This window comes from Poromitra crassiceps (genome assembly GCF_964638095.1).
Source record: "Poromitra crassiceps genome assembly, chromosome: 1".
Lineage (NCBI taxonomy): Eukaryota > Metazoa > Chordata > Actinopteri > Beryciformes > Melamphaidae > Poromitra > Poromitra crassiceps.
Window position 1 is genome coordinate 130,983,597 of NC_139623.1, and position 20,962 is coordinate 131,004,558.

Below are 20,962 nucleotides of genomic sequence, written 5' to 3' on the forward strand. Positions count from 1 at the left end.
GGGGGGTGTCGCTACCGTTCTATTGCACACACAGAGAAGAGAAGGGTATGTTCTCGTCTTACTATTGGGAATATGGCAATAGAGGGGAATCTCCCAACATTTTGGCATGTTCCTTTTTTTAATCAGCACAATCGCTACAAACTATAATATCTCATCAGGTGGCAATTAAGACTTTTTCATACTTTTCAAGGGCATTTATTTTCCCTAAATTGATTGATCAACTTTTAATACTTTTTTTATTTTTTACTATTGTTTATTTCTGTTGTCATTTTCAGCCGTAATTGTAATATTAAATATATACCCTAGTTAAACATGCTGGCCCAACCTATCTGACATTTGTTTGTGCTTATTTTATGTACTGTGTTGATAAACCAAATCTACCCAACAGTGACATATCACCGCTGGTCAGACTAGCTGCTAGTTTTGGGTGAACTCAAACTGTAATTGTTTTTATTCTGTGGCCCAACAGGTAAATTAGGTCTCCAAACTAACATTAGTGAAAGAAAGTGTTGTCAATTATGAGATATGAAGGCATCAAACATGCATTTTAGACTTAAGCATTTTTTTCTTCATCTCATTTGTTCCCTGCCCTGTTTGCTCCGCTCCATTACATTGTATGTGCGTGATGCAGGCGAACAAGATAAACTCAACAAATGAGGACCACTTTTATCACCTTTGAAGCGTAAGTGCATTTTTTTTAATGTGATTTTCAGAAAACGCTTCAAAAGTCATACAAATTGTTGGGCGTCCAGGGATAGTGTAGCGGTAGATTCCCTGCCAACATGAGGGTTGCAGGTTCGCGCCCCCGTGTTACGTCCGGCTTGATCGGGCGTCCATACAGGCACAATTGGCTGTGTCTGCTGGTGGGAAGCTGGATTGGGGGTATGTGTCCTGGTCGCTGCACTAGCGCCTCCTCTGGTCGGTTGGGGCACCTGGTCGGGGCGGAAGGGAACTGGTGGGAATAGCATGATCCTCCACGTGCTACGTGAAAAGAAGCCGCTGGCAACTGTGCATGTGTCGGAGGAAGCATGATGCTAGTCTACGGCTCTCCACAGATTGGCAAAGGGTGGAGCAGTGACCGGGGCAGCAGGGGGAAATTGGGAAAATCACAATACATTGGGGGGAGAAAATGGGAAAATCTGAAAAAAAAAATCACAAATTGTTTCCTCATTTGTGAAGATTATCTTGCTGAACACAAGCTGTTTCATAAACTTAACACAAACGCTGTTTCATAAACTTTTGTTAACCAGACCATATTTCATGTATTTAACTTAAATTCCCATGCAAAAATCCCATGTAAGCCTAGAAAAAAATCATCTAGGCACTCTGTACTGGAGAAATCAATATCAGGATAATCACAGGGGTCATTGTGGATACCTGTGTCCTCGGGGACGGTGAAGGAGTACTGGGGCTGGCTGAAGGAGGGAAGCGAAGCGTCGGCAGGGAGGACATGGATGAAGGCGGACACTAGGGAGTATTTGGCAGGAGAGCCGCAGTCAGTGGCTTTGACGAAGAAGGACAGCACAGTCCCCTGCAGGTGGTCCACAGTGCTTTTGGTCATCATCCATCCGCTGTCTGGCTCCACCTGGGGGGCACGACCAAGATCTGCATCTCAATCAACTTCACAACATTTGAAAACTAGAGGAGCTGGCGTGCTCTGTCGTATGTGTGTCTGTTTGTTTGCTTGTTTGTTTGTATCCGAGGTGCTCTTGGTAAGGGGAACAAATGAACAATATAGTGCCAGAGGCCACTTACTTGTACAGTGTGGTGGTCTCAAGCGCGTCCAAGGCGACACTCGTTGAGGGAGATAAAAGGAAGGAAAGTATAAAAGTAGGAAAGAAGTGTGGTTGCCAACGAGTTTCGGCGCTATGGCCTTTTGCCCTGACGAAGGCCATTGCGCCGAAATGCGTTGGCAACCACACTTCTTTTCTACTTTCCTTCCTTTTATCTCCCTCAACGAGTGTCGCCTTGGACGCGCTTGAGACCACCACACTGTACAAGTAAGTGGCCTCTGGCACTATAAACTTCACAACATTCTTCTTCATTCTTCTGAACATTAGAAAAGTTGTGAAAATCCACACGTGAATTCAACGCACATGTGCTCTGTATGGAATTGTATCCCTATCTTATATCAGGAGCTCAGTCAGCAATTTAAGAGCATGATTTATAGATTTCATGTTCAGATTTTGTAAGTAACCCCGCCCAAGGACTCAAATAGCCCCTGTTTGCACTCAAACTCTGTGCTTGCATTCAAATCTCCTTCCCTCTCCCTTCAAACTGCTTCTGTGCGCTCTTGAAACTTTTGCTCTTGGATCTCTTCTCTTCTCTGATTTTTTGTGCAACAATCCTGTCAGAAATCCACAACCAATAGAATGCCAGGATAGTGTCACATGATCCATGACCTAGGGATCATCTTCTATTTGAGTATGAGTTCAGGAAATCTGTCCAAAAAGAAACGTTTTGAGTGTGAGCATTATACAGTTTGAGGAAAAGCAGAGTAGAGGTCTTCACGGGTCTACTCGGACCCGACCCAAGACCCGTGCAGGGCCGGGTCCACATTTTATTATTGTCACTTGGGTCCGGGTCGGGTCCTATTCTATCACAACGAGTCCTGGGTCTGTTTATCATTATGTGTAACACCCGAGTGGATTGAGAAGACTCGTGATCAGCGCTGATCATGAGAGAAATGCATGAAAACACAGCGCGCCGCACGTGAGGCATTGTTGTCACAAACTGAAAGTAAATCCATAGCAAGAACTAGCAACTGTGGTGGATTTTATTGAGCACTTGGTGCTCTGTTATGTTGGACTGTTGGAGTAATGCTCGGGGTTCCATTAGTCAGGCCTATAGTGTGTGTGTTCATGCCTGCCTCAGTAAAGCCACAGTTGTAATGTAGCCTTGCTTCCAGGGGCGTCATGCAAGCCAACAATCAGAGGAGGCGAACTCTGGCGCCGCCCAAAGGGTGGCGCCAAATTTTTGGCGGCGCACGAAGTGTCTCTGGGTCTCAGATTTCTAATAATAGACGGGTCCAATCCGGGTCCGGGCACAAATTTCCCGGGTCCATTAGGGTCCGGGTCCGTCATTTTGGACCTGTGAAGACCTCTAAAGTAGAGCTAATTTAAGCACATGTGGGGCTAATCCGAGGGCAGGGTTACTTACAAAATCTGAACGTGAAATCTATAAATGATGCTCTCAAATTGCTAGACCGAGCTCCTGAATAAAAATAGACATCTAAGCCCATAGCTTTTTGGACACGTTTGCACACGTTTTCACATCTCCCATGTGAAGATGACACTTGCACCTGTGTATTGTCTCTTTACTTGTGAAACAATATTATCATATGTAATGGAAGGTGAAAAGCTTTTCACTAATGAATTGGTCATATCCAGTAAAAATGTGATGTCAGAACACAATGTGGAAAAAAATCTTGACATATAAAAAACATCTGGAGGAAATTACACTATTTTGCTATTCTATGAATTTAATATCTGTACTGTACTCTCTTGTTTTATTATGTGAGCTTATCTGTGTGTGAAAATTCTCAAACTGCCGTTCAGCACTTCTCTCATGTCTTTGCCCTGACCCTGACAGAAACTTCTCTCATGTCTTTGATCTGACCCTGACAGATGCTTATCTCATGTCTTTGCCCTGACCCTGACAGATACTTATCTCATGTCTTTGACCTGACCCTGACAGATAGTGGTCGTTCAGCATTTCTCTCATGTCTTTGACCTGACCCTGGCAGATAGTGACCGGTTTAATTGGTCCTTGTTGGGGCGTATGGGTAGTCCTTACAGAAAAAAAACACATGAGGTTCACATGTGTCCACCACGTGTCAAAGCAAGTAATAAAATAGATAAAAGTAATAAGATAAATAAAAAGGCGCAGAATAGCAGCTAACTCGAGTCGAAGGCCAGGGAGAAAAGGTGGGTCTTGAGCAGGGACTTGAAAGCCCCTAGGCTCTGGAATGCCCTCCCCCTCCCTATCCGATCAGCATGTGTGAAACCCATGGGAAGCGTGTGGCTTTGGAACATTTTCACATGTGGAAAACATGTTATCACATGTTATAACATGTGATAACATGTTTTGCCACATGTTGTATAGCAACATGTTTTCCACATGTGGCGCACATGTGGACAACAACATTTCACATGTAATCACATGGGAATTGACATGGGTTTCACACATTTCACATGTGAAAATGTTACAAAACCACACGCTTCCCATGGGCAAAGCACATGTTTCACATGTGTTCCACATGTTTTCACATGTGAAATTTAACATGTCTTCACATGTGAAATTGGACATGTGCAAATCACATTTGTCAGACGACACAATTGGCCGTGTCTGCGGGTGCGAAGCCGGTGGGGTATGAGTCCAGGTTGCTGCACTAGTGCCTCCTCTTGTCGGTCGGGAAACCTGTTCAAGGGTAAGGGGAACTGGGGGGAATAGCGTGATCCTCCCATGTCCCATGTGTCGGAGGAAGCATGTGCTAGTCTACAACTCTCCCCAGATCGGCAGAGGGGGTGGAGCAACAATCGGGACAGCGGGGGAAGTGGCCAAGTGCAATCGGGGAGAAAATGGGAGGTAAATCTGAAAAAATAAATAAATACAGTACACAGAAAACTTTTATGGCCCTATCGTTGCAACGGCGGTAATTTTGCGTTTTGCACTGGAATAGCACCGCGCAAAGCCCTAATTGTGGGCGTGTCGGCCCGCTGCGCTTCATGTCATCTCGGCGCAAACCTCCATAGGCGTGTTTATGCCCAAAACAGTATTCACAATTGTGTGATCACTCCCCTTAAAAGCTGTGACAGCAGCTTCTTTCTTGCCGAGTGCAAGCAGAGAGACAGAGTGAGAGAGTGAGAGAAAAGAGAGAGGGGGAGAGAGAGAGCGAGAGAGAGGGGAGAGAACGAGAGAGGGAGAGAATTGGAGGATGAACCAGTTCGGATTCGTAATGAAAATGCTGATGAAATGATCCATTTGCAACACACCAAAGGGCCGCCGCGCAGTTACGCAGTGAATATCCCCCATCATGTCCCAAAGCGTGCGCATACTGTAATTAGTCGTTTCGTTCATATAGGCTATAACATACACATTTAAAAATATTAGTTTCTTTAATAGGGTAGGGATGTGTGAGATTTTAATTATAGCCTACTTCAATAGCCTATACCAAAATTGTCCACTCGGGTTAAGCTATGGTTGCATGGTGCAATTGCAGGGAGAGAGGTTACTGTATAGCCTACTGGCCGGTGTTGTGCCAAAAAGTGATTTGCTGCCAGAAACTGATTTCGCTCCGCGGGACCGCGCACAGCGCTGCCTACCCACCCTGTGAGCCCCATGACCGGCCCCAGACACCCAGTGCACAAAGCCACCCCCAACACCCAGCCTGCCTACCCGGCCCAGCTCCCACCTTCTCCGGAGAGACCCCCCTCCAGGACCCGGCACACTAGCTGAACCTGTGCACCCCACACTTGAGCACCCATCCTGGGGCTACACACAGACTCCCGCCCCGCCAGACCCTCATTCTCCTGGTAATCCAATTCAAAACGCAAATCACTTTTTGGCACAAAACCATGACAAACGAATTCTCATTTTTAAATCAAGGTGTGTTTTTTTCTGCAGTGTAGGCTATAGTTGAAAATCAACATGGCATTCTGAGGAGGGAAGTATGTGTCCGCGCGAGGTGTTGGAGAGAGAGTAACATCGTGCCGTGTGTAATGTATCCAAGCGAGGATTTCCTGCACTGCGCGGAGAATACTCTCTGCGCTCAGGCGGGGTGGGGTTTCGCTATGGCTTGCTGTTTCTGCTATTTGGTGGCGTTAAAATTGAGAGTACCCAAGGCCCTTTTTTCTAACACATTGCGCTGGAACACCTATTTTAGCACAGGCAACGCCCAAAACTCTGTTTACGGTCGGAACATAGCGAAGGTATCTTCGCCAGAGCGCAAAATGACACTTGCGGGAGGCAGATGATAGGCTAAGAGCCACACGGACACGCCTGGGACACGCCTACACCTGTGTCTGCACTTAGATTCCAGCGAAAAACTGGATGGTGGAGGCAGATGATAGCTTAAGACGCAGGGAAGATAGCATAAGAGGGTGCGCAAACGGCAGCGCAAACAATAGCGCCGTACAAAGATAGGGCCCCTAATCTCTGGAACATTACCATCACCAGATCCTTACCATCCTAGGCTGTATGATATAATTTTCCAGTTGAATGGAGTCTCTCTGTCTTCAGTATTTAAAGGGAAAAGGGCATCGAGAATCTTGGAGAACCTAGTCTTTTGTGAGATACCAAGTCTTATCTTAGCACTTCTGATGTATGTGATATCTAGCCCCTTGCAGCTGGACTTCAGCTTTTAATACTGCAGGCAAACTGTTGTCTTGTGCCCGTTTTGGTGCACACTTGATGAGTGAACATCTTGTGCCTTTTTTGCAAGCTATTGCTTGCAACAGACGGACATTTCTCAAATCTCCAGTCTCTGATCATTATTACACACATTTCCACCACACAACACATGTCGAAAAAGCACGTTCACATGCATTTTGACTTGTACCTTTTTGGCTTGAAACATACTTTTTTTCCTCAAGGGATTCGAGGAGATTTTTGCAGCTGCATTAAAAATAAGCGTAAAGCTACGTTGGGCAAATATGTGTTTCATGTCTCTCAATTTCATGATAGTAGTCTAAGCCAAGTTAAGAAGACAAACTTTCTGACCTCAAGAACGTCAACCAGTGATAGGCGTGTCTCGCTGTAAAGGGAATAGGTGACCCTTCCGTTGGGCCCAGCATCAGGGTCGCTGGCCTGGATCTGCGTGACCAGAGAGCCCTTGGCAATGCTAGCTTTGATGCTCATGCGGTACTCCACTGCTCTGAACTGAGGGGCGTTGTCATTCTCATCAGCCAGGATCACACGTACTGTGCAAAAGGATGCGCGGCCTGGAACAATGACAGGACATAAATGCATAGATTTATCCAATTTGATTTTAATCTAAGAATGTTGAAGATTCCACATTGTCAAGGTGATCTATGTACACTCCTTATGTTTATGTATTGTCCTTGAGCTGCAACATTTAGCAGAATGTTTGCTAAGCAACACACACACGCAGCAACCCAGAGATGCTGTTTGGATGAGGTCACATCTGTGTGTTTATAGAGTACTTTATTTTACAACAGCTTCGAACACGGCTCAGCCAATCATAATCAAGGACCGGAACTATCCGTTTTATAAAGTACATTTACCAAATACAACCATATTCATGTACTGATTATTTTCCAGATTCAGAGCGATGTTTTTTTTTTGCATTTGTGTCACCCTTTGTCTGATTTGAAGATGGCTTCTGGCACATGTTGGGTGAGTTTGGTGAATCAGTTGGTAGTTAGTCTGGTCAGTGTAGGGTAAATAATACCTCCACCATCCAGAGCCATGACGGTCAGCAGCATGTCCTTGTTAAGGGGGTTCTCTCTGTCCAGTGTCTGGGCAGTGGAGATGCTTCCATCTGCTTGGATGGTGAACTGAGTCTTTCCCAGGTCATTGATGAAGGAGTACGTGATCTGGCCAAACAGCCCAGAGTCCTCATCTGTGGCACGTACCTGGAGGTTCAGACACACATGTTCATCAAATCAATCCACACCGTAAAACTTCAATTAATAGCCCCAGCGCTTATTTGCTTCAATCACTGAATTCAAACGGCGTATATTTTGGACCTGCGTCTATGGGACGTGTTTAATTCCTTTTGCACAAAATTCTTGCTCAGCAAAGATTGGAAATAATATCAAATTGTTTATTTAAACCAGTATGAATAGTACTTGGATAAGAATTACTGTATAGAGATCTGGTTTGACTGCGCCACCTGTTTGATGTGTTTTTCAATAATTGTCATGAGCAGCTGCCTGAAGCTGAATTATTTAACTAAATTGGATTTACTGTAAAAAAAAAAAAACGGCAGAATACGGATAAAAAAAAATATATAAAAAATTTAAACAATGGCTGATGGAACTGAACTTGAGGTGGTCATGTAGATTAATCACTAAACTTGGACATTGTACTTGCAAAATGAACGACAATAAAACAATGATGAAATATATGATTGAATGCAAGCAAAACAAAAAACAAAAAAAACACGTCTAGTTGAGACCTGCATTATTGTCAAAACGTGTAGTCACACCAGTAAAGGGTACGTGCGTCTACCATTATATGCCATTATATACCATTCATGTGTGATCTGCTTAGGTTCCACCCTGCTGGAAGGAATAACCCACCTGAATGACTTTGGAGCCTGGAGGGGCATTTTCTCTCACCTCCGCCAGGTAGAACCTCTGGCTGAACACTGGGCTGTACAGGTTGGCTCCCAGCACACGCACACTCACCTGGGGATCACCATCATCATTGTTATCATCATCATCATCATCGTCATTCTCATATCTGCTACAATATCATTGATGTGACCACGGTAACAATCATTGGATAATTAGTTAAAAACATTGACTGTATATTATTATCTGGACGGACTGCACCCATTGGTTTTTGATACCACAAAATTAAGCCTTGATTTTCCTGGAGCATTGTGGGAAATCCTGGTACTGCAGATGCAGTCTCGCTATCAATGGGTGCAGCCCAGCCGACCGTCTGCCTGGCTTGTGTTCTTTTAATACATCCATGGTGTGAGCCCACAGCCTGTTAGCTGCTGCTAAGCCTCCACATGTCACAACCCCACCTCCATGACACATGTGAGTCTCTGCACACCTGCCCGTCATTGGAATCAACACACCTGCTGGTCATCACCACTCATCACCACCCATTACCTCCTCCCTACAAGAATCCTTCTCTGTCTACCAGTCTTCATTGGAACGTTGCCATCGATGGATCTTCTGCCTGCCTGCCTGTTCCCCACCAAGCCACCCAGAGCTCTCCGCCACAGGAATTCTGACAATAAATACTTGCCCTTACCTGGTTGTCAGTCTGCTTTTGGTTCATCCTTGATACAGTACGTGACAGTACGTTCCAGCCATGACGAACCCAGCAGACAACTCCACCACAGACCTGGCCACGGTCTGCCAGGCTGTATGTACTATGTAGCCAATCAGGGATCTGTCCTCGACCAGCACAGCCAGGTTCTGCAGACGCCCTCCGTGAGCTCGCCACCAAGGTATCCGGAATCCAAACCCAGCTTAGTGCCCCCGCTCAACCTGGCCCGGCATCTCCAGCTCTGCCACTGTCTACGTGTCACCCACTCTGGCTAAGGACCTCACGCCGATAAGTATGACAGGGATTTTGGACTTTGTTGTTCATTTTTGATGCGCTACAGCGGTGTGGAAGATGCGGGCCACCACTTCCTACGCTGAATTCACCACTGCCTTCTGCCAAATTTTGATCACCCTGTTCGGGGAAAAGATGCCTCCAAAAGACTGCTTTCCCTCCGTTAAGGTTCAAGTAGCATGGCAGACTACTCGGTCGAGTTCCGTACTCCATCAGCGGAGAGTGGATGGAACAGCGAGGCTCTCCTAGCCGGGTTTGCTAATGGGCTATGTGAGTCCATAAAAGATGAGCTGGTTTCATATCCCGAGCCTAGAAGTTTGGAGGAATTAATCACCTTGACCATTCGTGTAGACAACCGTCTCCGTGAGCGAAGGAGAGAGAACACGCCGCCTTCCTTGTAAGGACAATATTCCCTGTACGTCTCCGCTGCCTCGCTCTGCGAGCCGAGTTCATCCGACTGAAGCTGATGCCTCCCGAGAACTCCCGAGGCAACTCGGCCGTTTCCGCCTTGACCCAGAGGAACGCCAATGCCACATCTCCAGTAACAGCTGTCTGTATTGTGGCCAGCCCGGTCATTTCCTCGCGTCCTGCCCTCACCGTCCGTTAAACTAGTAGGCTTGTTGGGAAAGGGGAGGATCCTTGCAAGCCATACTGTCTGCCCTCTGTCTCCTCGTCCACACACTCAATTGCATGCAACCATCACATTTAAAGGTCAGTCCACTGAATTTTTGGCTTTAATCGATTCTGGTGCAGATGAAAGTTTCTTGGATTCACTTGTTGTTAATCAATTAGGTCTTGCCACTGAGAGCCTGGATGAGCCTCTTGAAGCCAATGCCTTGGATGGACGTCTCCTTGCCCGGGTAACTTCTAGGACTGAGCCAGTGCGCCTCCTGCTGTCTGGAAACCATCAAGATTAGTTGTTTTTTGTTATGGATTCACCCTATGTTCCCATTATACTTGGTCACCCCTGGCTTGTAAAGCATAGTCCCCATATTGATTGGGCATCTGCCAAGATTTCAAGATGGAGTCCTTTCTGTCATACCATGTGCCTCCAGTCTGCTCTGCCTCAGTCTGTCCCCGGTCAGGTGTCGACTCCAGAGACCCCGGATCTGTCTCTGGTGCCTCCCTAGTACCATGACCTCCATGCAGTTTTCAGTACACAGCAAGCTCTCTCTCTGCCTCCCCATCGCCACTATGACTGCGCTATAAACCTGCTGCCTGGTGCGCCCCTCCCCAGCAGCCGTCTATATAACCTCTCCAAGCCTGAGCGGGAGTTCATGGAGATGTACATCAAAGACTCCCTGACCACAGGTCTTGTTCGCCCGTCGTCTTCGCCTCTTGGTGCAGGTTTCTTTTTTGTAGAAAAAAAAGACAAGACCCTCCGGCATGCATCGGCTATAAGGGTCTCAATACTATTTGTTACAAACCTTTCGCTTCAACACCAATTCAATGGCTGCCACCAGGGGCTGATCCAGGGCTTTGGATCCAGCCAGCTCCCTGGAGGTATCCCTGGATGACATTTCAGTGATGACATAATCACCATGTCGATGACATCACAATACGATCAGTGACATCAGGCATCATGTGATGGCCCCGACCGGTGATGTCCTAACCAGCTGGACAATGCTAGACTATAGTCAATATGACATTATTGAACAAGTGTGATATCACTAAGCGGGGACGAGAAATGAGAGTTATGACATCACCAGTGATGTCATACCTCCCAATCCCAGCCATAAGGTTCGCACAATAACAAGGTTTGCACAAGTGGTTCTCCAGGAACAGTGTTCAGCTTCAAGATTTAACACAAAGTTCGAGATCCAATGGGTAAACGTAAGCTCCATGCCAGAGATGGAGATGATTGGGATCCTGATGCCTACAGGAGTCAGATACGGACGAAGATCCAGGAGTACGATCAGGGAAGACAAAACAGGCATGACTGGTGGCGAGGTGCAAAGTGGCAACCAGTCAGCACTACATCAGACGCGCAGGTAATGATAGAGCAGAGTGCTCTAGGACCAGACCATCTGGTTCAAGAGCGGGTAAGAAGGTGGGACCTTGACTACGTTCTGACAGATGTACAGTATGTGAGACAGACAATGCAAGCTAAACAAACTACTGAGAGAGACCACGGACACGAGCTCCAGCAGACCAGAGACCGTGAGCTCCACGAAGAACATCAGCGGACCACCTCTCTAACGAATCTAACAAATGAGGACTTCGGTGGGACTCGATCATCCCCGTCTGCCTTACAACCAGCCAGGTCCTGGTCACTGGCTGCCTTACAACCAGCCAGGTCCTGCCGGACCTCTGCTATAATGTCAAGAATAAGTATCCTCTGCCGCTCATGCACTCTGCCTTTGATTATCTCCAAGGAACCACAGTATTCACAAACTCAGTCTCTAGAGCAGTGGTTCTCAACATGGGATCCGGGCACCGCCAGGGGACTGCTTGAGGGAGTCACAGGGGGCCTCGAGCAAAATTATTAATTGTTCAGTATTATTATCCGTTATTAACTCATTCATGGCCAAAGACGTCTTTGACGTGTTATCAGGAATAGCCCAGAGGGCCAATGACGTGTTTGACGTGTTTTTGTTTTTATTAGTGCAGCGCGTAGTTCAAACACTTCCCCAGCCTGTGACATGGTATCAGGTCCCTGGCATCTAAGACAAGCCGACAACACGTGAACAAACACATACCGCAGCTGTTGTTTTGAAATTGAGCAGGAGGAAAAACAGAAAACGGATAAACGCTTCTTTGTGCAGAGAGGAGAAACGCCATTGAAACGCCCCTCGGCGCGCTGCACGAGCTGGTCGCCTTCCTGTGTGCCAGCCGGGAGAAAACGGGAGAAAGTAATCCAGAGATGTGTTTGATCATCGGAGGAATGAGGAAATGATCGATCAGTTTGACGGGTAATCCAGAGGGCGGTGAGGACGTGTTGAATAGCCGAGGGGAAAACGGGAACGATCAAACAGCAGGGAGTATAGGACAGGGAGACATGGACGAGGACGGGTGGACCAGAACAAAACAAAATAAACACACGAACAGCTAACAAGGCAGAAGCGGCAGTCACAGCAGCAGACGCCAGCAGTACTCAGACCCAGAAACAACGTAACGAAGATAAAAGGGGGATCGTGTGTGTGTGTGTGTGTGTGTGTCTGTCTGTCTGTCTGTGTGTGTGTGTGTGTGTGTCTGTCTGTCTGTCTGTGTGTCTGTCTGTCTGTCTGTCTGTCTGTCTGTCTGTCTGTCTGTCTGCACACTCACTCACACTGAGTAAACTGTATTGTTGAATGTAAAAAAAGCACTTGTATATGTATGTACATGTATATATATATATATATATATATATATTTATTTATTTTATTTTTTTTGTCATTTGTGTCATAACAAATAATATTTACATGTCTGATGTCAATACAGTTCAAAATAAAAGAATTGAGAGCGAGTTCTGCCTGAGATTGTGTGCTTTACAAAAATCGCCTTTTCTCCTGTTTTTCTTCTCAGAGAGACCTTTTGGGTGAAAACAGGGTGTATATAAATGGCTATAAGTAGAGTACAGAACATGCTAAAAGCTCACTTTTTTTTCCTGGTGAACCCAGAGACGTACATCTTCATTTTGAGGTATTGCAAATCACTTTGGTGCTAATAGATAATTTACTGTGGGTCTTGAAAGATGACCAACAATTATGAAAATCTTTGGCCTGTGCTAAATATTGGCAGTCCTAAACTGGCCATGAATGAGTTAATACAGTTAGAGAAGTAGAATAATTACTATTTTGATCATAGTTTCACTGTTATCTCTCTCAGATAGGCATGGTTCTCGACAAAATCATATCTAACAATAAAAATCTGATTTGGGTTTTGGGTGAGAGACATACTCATTAAATGGGGTTCTGTGGCCCTAATGTAAAGGTTGAGAATCACTGCTCTACAGATCATACAGAATGGTGAGGAAAAATACAGTCAGTGATGGGCTCTGTGGATGGAAACATCTTGTTGATGAAGAGGTCAGAGGAGAATGGCCAGACTGGTTGGAGCTAGTGTCACAGTCACCAGACGTAGATAGATATCTACATCTGGTGCACAACTCTTGACAAGTGGTTAAGGACCGCCACCTAAGACCAAAACAAAATATGTGACAGATATGAATTGACCAACCACGGACCTCCTTATTTGCGTGACACAACTCGTGGGTGGTACATTTTAAACCATGCACCAATGCAGGCAGAGAGCTGGACTTCTGCCATGATACTAGCTAGGGGATTTCCTCTGGCAAAACTGAAATGCTGACTTGTGATTCAGACCCTCCATCACTGATAGCGTGCTGACGTAAGACGTTGGGTCTGACCACATGAGACTAGGTTGGAGCTGACAGAAAGGTTTGACTAACTCAGATAACCTCTTTACCACTTAGTAGGATACTTTGGAGGGGTCCACGCGCACCCCCCTTATTTCTTTCTAGTCTGACTTTTTGGCATCCATAGGACCTCTAAAATAAAGATTGTGTTTTTCAATGTTTTATTACCCTTATGACACCTGCGGGATTGCCGGCAGGAACTCCGGTGAGACTGTCTTTCAGAGACTGTGGCATGCTCAAATTTTGAGCTAGGGCAAAGGTAGGGATATAATTTGAAAGGAGACAAACTAAGGTTTCCAATGGGACCAAGCTTGTCATGCTAGCTTGTCGGGAAGGGGGCTAAATAACTAAGATCAGACATGAATAGCCGCCAATTGGGCTTATTGAATCTGTAAGAGTCTCAGCTGTCCCGTCATACGCAAATTTATGAAATTCCAAGACTCTTTAGGGACCCCAGTATGCAGAAATGGTCAAATACACCATTTTTGCAATAGGCGGAAATTACACTTTTCCAGGCCTACTGCATGCAAAAAACGGTGTGATTCAGTCTGTACAGGGGAGGCTTGTGGGTATTCAAAGTCAGACCAAATTGTGGCCAGGTAAAAACAGCCTTGACCTGTCACCTCAATATATATGAATGGAAATGGGTTATATGGGTACCCACAAGCCTCCCCTGTACAGACCTGGCAAATGTATGCTCATCTGATGCAGTTTTGGGCAAGAACCACACCATTTTTGGGCACGACAAAGTACCTGTGATAGAAACCCGAGCGCACCTCTGCCTTGGGGACCGAGCGAATCGCCCCCTTGGCGAGGAGCGAAGTAACCTCCTTGCAGGAGTATGTCCAAGGACCCCCCTCCACGGCCGAATCGGGGACCCCGTCAAACGTGGGTGGAGGTCTGGCAAACTGGAGAGCGTAGCCCTTCTGAAGGGTGCGCCGTAACCATGGGGTCGGAGAACATAGGAGCTCCCAGGCGCTGAGCCTTTCGGACAAAGATGGTCTCTTGTAAGCAAAAGGAGCGGAAACCGCCCCTTTGGTCATGTGTATATTGTTGGGCACCGGGACCTGATCCGATGCCCCGATGGGGGGATAAAATGGGGGGAGCAGGATATGAGAGGCTACGCCCCCCTGCCGCATGGTCAGCTCCGTTCAGCTAGGCATGCCGGGGGAAAATCCCTTACGCAAACCCCGACTACTGACGCACCCCGTGGGTGCGCCGGATCGGAGTAACCCTCCGGACCGAAGTTGGGCGCTGAGCTCCAACGACGGCGGGCTCATAGCCCCAACCTCCCCCAAAGAAGGCGACTACGAGCGGGCCAGATCACCCGCCGCCCGCGCACCTCCTCGTCCACGCTGCTGGGGGCGAGGGCCGCGCATCCTGGTCGGCCGTGGGACCCAGGATGGGCCCACTGCGGCCGGGTGGGGTACAGCCATTGAGGGGGCATGACCCTGGGGGGGCCGCACCCGCTGGCGTGGGGTGGCTCGCGGCTCGACGCATGCCCTGCCACCTGAAACTGGCGGTCGTCCCCTTGCTGCCGCCGTGGCATGAGGGACCTGACCGCAGCGGAGTCCCATTGCTGCCTGTCCAGCCGCTGGGCCAAATCCTCCACTGATGGCCCGAAGAGGCCCTCCGGCGAGATTTTGGCCCCAAGCAGCCTCCTCTTCTCCGGCTCAGACAGCTGGGTCAGGTTGAGCCAAATGTGGCGGTGTGTCAGCACAGTGAAGGCCATAACCTTCCCACAGTTTTGTGCCAAACAGTCCACCATGCGGAGGGCATAATCTGTGGCCATCCTGAGCTCCGTATACATCTCCGGAGACGGGTTGCCCTGCATCTCCCTCAGGAGGATGGCCTGGTAGCCCTGCAGGATGGCCAAATTGTTCGTCATGGCGGCGGACTGACCCGCTGCCAAATACGATTTTTCGGCCTGACTGGCCATTAGCTGGCACGCCTTTGAAGGCAGTGTCGGCCTGCCGGCGTTGGCGGCCAGGTGGGATGCCACCAGTTCCTCCAGGGGGGGCATTGCGGAGAACGCCAGCCTCTCCTCGCCGTTGAGCGTCGACCACGGGGCCATGCCTGCGCAAAGCGGCTTGGCCTCCTGTGGCTTTTCCCACCCTGCCTGCACAGCGCGGACCACGTCCTCACAGACGGGCATGCGGCGCCGCGGGCGAATCTCGTCCACCTAAGCCTTGTTTAGGTGGGCAATAAGACGGAATTAGCTCGGCTTAAGAGCGCAAACGTTAAGTTAACACACGGAGCTTAAAATAACACGTCCACAGCGAGCTGGAAGAACGAAGGAGTGGCCTCCTGGGGTCTGAGCGGACGTGATGTAGTCACGGGGAGAGGAATGTGGGTGGCCGCCTCAGCCCCAGGGGGACCACGCCACCTGTTGGTGGGTGGTTTGGTTTTATATAAAGATCATTTTTGGAGCAAAAATAATATTCTTCCAGTGGCTGCGTGCGCAGCGAAGATGGCACTAGAGTGAGAGCTTGAGTTCGAAACGAAGTAAAACACTGCAGTGGTACAGTACTGGTCTGGAACGCTGAATGTGTCTGAGTGTGTCATGAACTTGAAGCACAAGTTTCCTGAAGAGGAGCATGAGTGGTAGCCTAATTCAGCTTTCTCTGTATAAATACTGCAAAGGATCAAACAAAGTAGAGTAAACGTCAGAAGTATGTGTTAAGTACAGAGAAGTTGTCTGACCTGAGCAGTGTTGGTGAAGACTCCATCGGACACGGACACATTGAGAAGATAAGAGAGCTTCATGGCCTGCCTCCTCTTGTTAGACAGACTGAGCACACCCGTATCTGGGTCCATCATAAAAGTCATTTTCTCATTCCCAGAGAGAATGCTGTACCTAAAGGCGTATCAGAAAATTGTACGCTTTAAAGAATTTAAAGCATTTGCTACTTATTTTAAATAGCAGCTCAAAGCACAATAGTCTATTCTACTGTACAGCCTACTTTATATTTGTTCAGTAACAGTGAGCCACCATTGCAATACCATTGCCACCATTGCTAAAGAAAAGGTGATAAAAGGTTCTTCAAATTTTCCATCCAAAATACAAATACTAGCGGCAAAGCGACAAAGGCCCAATGATTAGAATTGGTGCTTTTGTCATGATAATTTATTGAAAAGTACAGATTACAGAACCAAATCAAGGACAACATTTCCAATTGCTGCTGCTACTGTACAAAAATATAGGGCCATATGACTTCCGCAATCCAGAAAAAATCATGGAATTTGGTAATAAAAATGAAATCAACTGTAAAACATGGAATAATGTAGAGTTTTCCATAATTTGGCTGAAATTGATCAAAGTAGGCCTAATTATTAAAATCAAATGTGGATTATTGTAGTAACCAAAATCATTTTCATAATTGTAAAATAGGCTTAGATACATTTTTTCAATTGGGGTGTTTTGAGAGGGGGGCTCGGTGTTTTTTATTTTATTTTATTTTAATTTTTATGACTTGGCTCTGTCTGAGAGAGCCAAGTTATATAAAAAAAAAAAAATCCGAACCCTTAAAGCAGCTACAAGCAACTTTTTCGATTGTTATTAAACAGTATAATTACAATATTGATGTATCACATCTTACCTATAATAGTAGCTGAGACCAAAGCCGTGTGAATCGGAGATTGCTCCCTTAGATGATTATTAAGTCTGTGTCTGTCTAAACTCGCGTCAACAGGGGGCTCTCTCTCTCTCTCTCCTTACCGCCGGACCGGATAAACGCGGAAATGAAACCCGGAAGTGAAACGCAGCTGCCTGCCTTCACCCGTTCGCGCTGCCTAGCAACATAGCATAAACAATGTGAACACCATGCATACTCTCGCGAACATCTCTCGTTATATTCTAACAGGTTTTTTGGAAGTTATTTTGTGGTTATGGCCGAAGTGGCTGCTGCAAACCATTTCATTTCACTTCCTGATCTGCCCTGGCCACAGACAGACTAACACTGGCCGATTCACTCGGGCTTCAAGCGAGACTACTCTGCGTTGGTCTCGTCTACTATTAGAGGTAAGATGTGATGCATTGATATTAAATTTATACTGTTTAATAACAATCGAAAAAGTTGCTCGTAGCTGCTTTAAATTAAAATTAAAATGGGGATTTTGGGGGGAAAATAAAACGGATTTGGGGTATTTTCTTTAATTTCATATGGCCCTAAAAATATCACAGAAGAAACACCAAACCCAGAATGTTCTTATTAGACCAAATGTTCTTACCTCAGCCTGTTTGCGTCACAGATGTCAGCGTCTGACGCCTGGACACAGGTTACAAAGTGTCCTGGAGCAGCCAGCTCGTTCACATAGGCCTCATACAGCGCCTGGCTGAACTGAGGCGGGTTATCGTTTGTGTCAGTAACAGTGACCGTGACGCTAACATCGCTGCTGAGGGCAGGCTCTCCGCTGTCCGACGCTCTGACCAGGAAGTTGTAGCGCTGGATGAGCTCATAGTCAAGCGTACGTGCAGTGGACACCAGTCCACTGGTACGGTCAATGTGGAAGTAGCTGCTGCTGTTGGAGACGTCAGACAGGAGCTGGTAACTTACAACGGCGTTCTTCTCCGAGTCTTGGTCCTGGGCAAACACCTACAGGGAGAAGAACATTCAACTTAACTCTGCTTCATACTTTACTCACCACAAGAGGTCTGGATTGTTTCTCCTGACATACAGTATATAGCTACCCTACCCACACTGAGTGCAGATTAAAACAAATAAATGCAGTTCTGGGTTTCAGAGAGATTGGTGCATGCAGCGTGCTCTGCTCTGTTTGGTGTCCGTCACATTAGAGATAGCAGCTCCTGTTCCCAGCGCACCTCAGTTTGTAATCCTGGACCATATGACGTTATTCCAGCTCAGATAAATACGGGCAGCCATCAAATTCAAGTGCATCATCTGTAATCTGGAAATCAGATAAATATCAGCGGTGTTTACCATGCTAAGCTACAGATCGACTGCTCTGACCGCTCAAGTCGCCCTGCAAGTCCCCGGATGTGTCTCTGAACAAGGCGAGTTGAAAGCGCATCCGGGGACTTGCAGGGCGACTTGAGTGCTCAGAGCAGTCGATCTGTAGCTTTGCATGGGACTGTACAAACGTGGGAAAATGTTTTGTTGGAAGAATCGGGTCATAAAGTCATAAGTGTGCAGGTGAAGCTGCAGAGCTGCTGGTGAGCTCACCTGTTCAGCAGTAACAGAACAATAAACTAGAGACACATCATAGTCATGATGTGACATCTTATATTAATATACAGTATCACTGATTGTTAGGTCTAGCACACATGGGCAAAATACGGCGGCCCGCCGTGGCCCACGATGACCTGTGATGGAATTGCAAAAAACAACAACAGTGCACCTGATACATGCAAGATACCCGCTGAATAAGTGTCCAAATGTTCATGTCATTCTGGACAATACTCCACTTCTGTTATAGCATTTCAGTCTGGAATGGAATATTACATTACATTACATTACGTCATTTGGCAGACGCTTTTATCCAAAGCGACTTACAATAACACATTTTTTGTCTGCAATAGAACAATCAACTATGGAGCACAGTCTATGACAACTACAGCTTCTGAAGGAACAGTGGTACAAGTTTAGGTTAGTGGTACAAGGTTGGTTAGTTTTTTTTTTTTTTTTTTTTTTTAGAAAGAGTGAGAACGAAGTTAGATCAAGAAGGGCCCAGATGGAGCCTGAAAAGGTGTGTCTTTAGTCTTTTCCGAAAGATCGGCAGTGATTCAGCAGTCCTGACCGATGGTGGAAGCTCGTTCCACCATTGAGGTGCCAGGGACGAGAAGAGTCGAGATCGGGATGAGCGACTTTTGAGCCCCCGTAGCGAAGGAGGGGTGAGGCGACCTGCACTGGTGGAGGAGCGAAGGGAGCGGTGAGAGGTTTGGAACCTGACCATGGATTGCAGGTACCGGGGAGCTGTCTGGTGTACTGCCCTGTAGGCCAGTACCAGTGTCTTGAATTTGATGCGGGCCGAGATGGGAAGCCAGTGGAGCTCCTGGAAGAGGGGAGTGACGTGAGAGAATTTGGGTTGGTTGAATATCAGACGGGCTGCAGCGTTCTGAATGAGCTGAAGCGGTCGGATGTCGGTGGCAGGTAGGCCGGCCAGAAGCACGTTGCAGTAGTCCAGGCGGGAGGAGACAAGAGACTGGACCAGGAGTTGAGTCGCTTCTCTTGTGAGAAAGGGACAGATTTTGCGGATGTTGTAGAGAGAGAACCTACAGGAGCGCGCTGTAGCAGCTATGTTGGCAGAGCAAGACAGCTGGTTGTCAAGGATCACCCCGAGGTTCTTGGCTGTTTGGGAGGGGAGTACAGTGGTGTTGTCAATGGAGATGGAGAGATCTGCAAGAGGGCAGTCTTTTCCTGGGAGGAAGAGTAGCTCGGTCTTACCAAGGTTGAGCTTGAGGTGGTGGGCAGACATCCAGTCGCCAATGTCTTTGAGGCATGCAGAGATGCGAGCCTCGATTTGAGTGTCAGAGGGGGGGAAAGAAAGGAAAAGCTGGGTGTCATCAGCATAGCAGTGATAAGAAAAGCCATGAGAAGAGATCACATAGGCAAGAGATCTGATATAGAGAAGGAAAAGTAAGGGGCCCAGGACTGAGCCCTGGGGGACACCGGTGGTAAGAGGACAGGATCTGGAGAGGGACCCTCTCCATGAGACCTGGTATGAGCGGTTAGAGAGGTAAGAAGCAAACCAGGAGAGTGCAGAGCCTGAAATGCCGAGGTCGGACAGAGTGGAAAGAAGGATTTGGTGGTTGACTGTATCGAAGGCAGCAGACAGGTCAAGGAGGACAAGAACAGAAGAGAGGGATGAGGCCTTAGCAGTGTGAAGGGCCTCTGTGACAGCAAGAAGAGCTGTCTCAGTGGAGTGAGAGGCCTTGAAACCGGACTGCAGAGGGTCCAGGAGGTCATTTTGGGAGAGATAGAGAGAAAGTTGTTCGGACGCTGCTCGTTCGAGGGTTTTGGAAAGGAATGAGAGAAGAGAGACAGGTCTGTAGTTGTGAATAGCAGTAGGGTCAAGGGAGGGTTTCTTAAGCAGAGGCTTGACTCTTGCAGTCTTTAGAGCAGGGGGGACAAGACCAGAGGACAGAGAGGAGTTAATGAAGGTAGTGAGGAAGGGAGATATGTTAGGTGAGATGGTTTGGAGGAGAGAGGAAGGGATAGGGTCGAGGGGGCAGTAAGTGGCTCGGTTTGAGCTGATGAGTTTAAGCACTTCATCAGGAGAGAGAGGAGAGAAGCACACAGCAGGGGATCCACAGCAGAGCAGTTTTATGACAGACAGCTAATGTGTAACTGACAAGAAACTTACTGCAGCCCAACTTATATGGAG

The 20,962-nt window shown here is 47.2% G+C and overlaps 1 protein-coding gene across 1 annotated transcript in view; it reads right to left on the bottom strand.

The window, feature by feature from the left end:
- Window positions 1-20,962, bottom strand: part of fat3b (FAT atypical cadherin 3b) — a gene marked incomplete at both ends in the record, with an annotated part of 214,011 nt that overhangs the window by 76,273 nt on the left and 116,776 nt on the right. Inside the window, 6 exons of the mRNA XM_083633105.1 lie at window positions 1,378-1,585; window positions 6,721-6,941; window positions 7,412-7,595; window positions 8,265-8,372; window positions 16,322-16,475; window positions 17,849-18,213. Coding sequence (XP_083489231.1) covers window positions 1,378-1,585; window positions 6,721-6,941; window positions 7,412-7,595; window positions 8,265-8,372; window positions 16,322-16,475; window positions 17,849-18,213 — 1,240 coding nt within the window. The remainder of the gene's footprint in view (window positions 1-1,377; window positions 1,586-6,720; window positions 6,942-7,411; window positions 7,596-8,264; window positions 8,373-16,321; window positions 16,476-17,848; window positions 18,214-20,962) is intronic.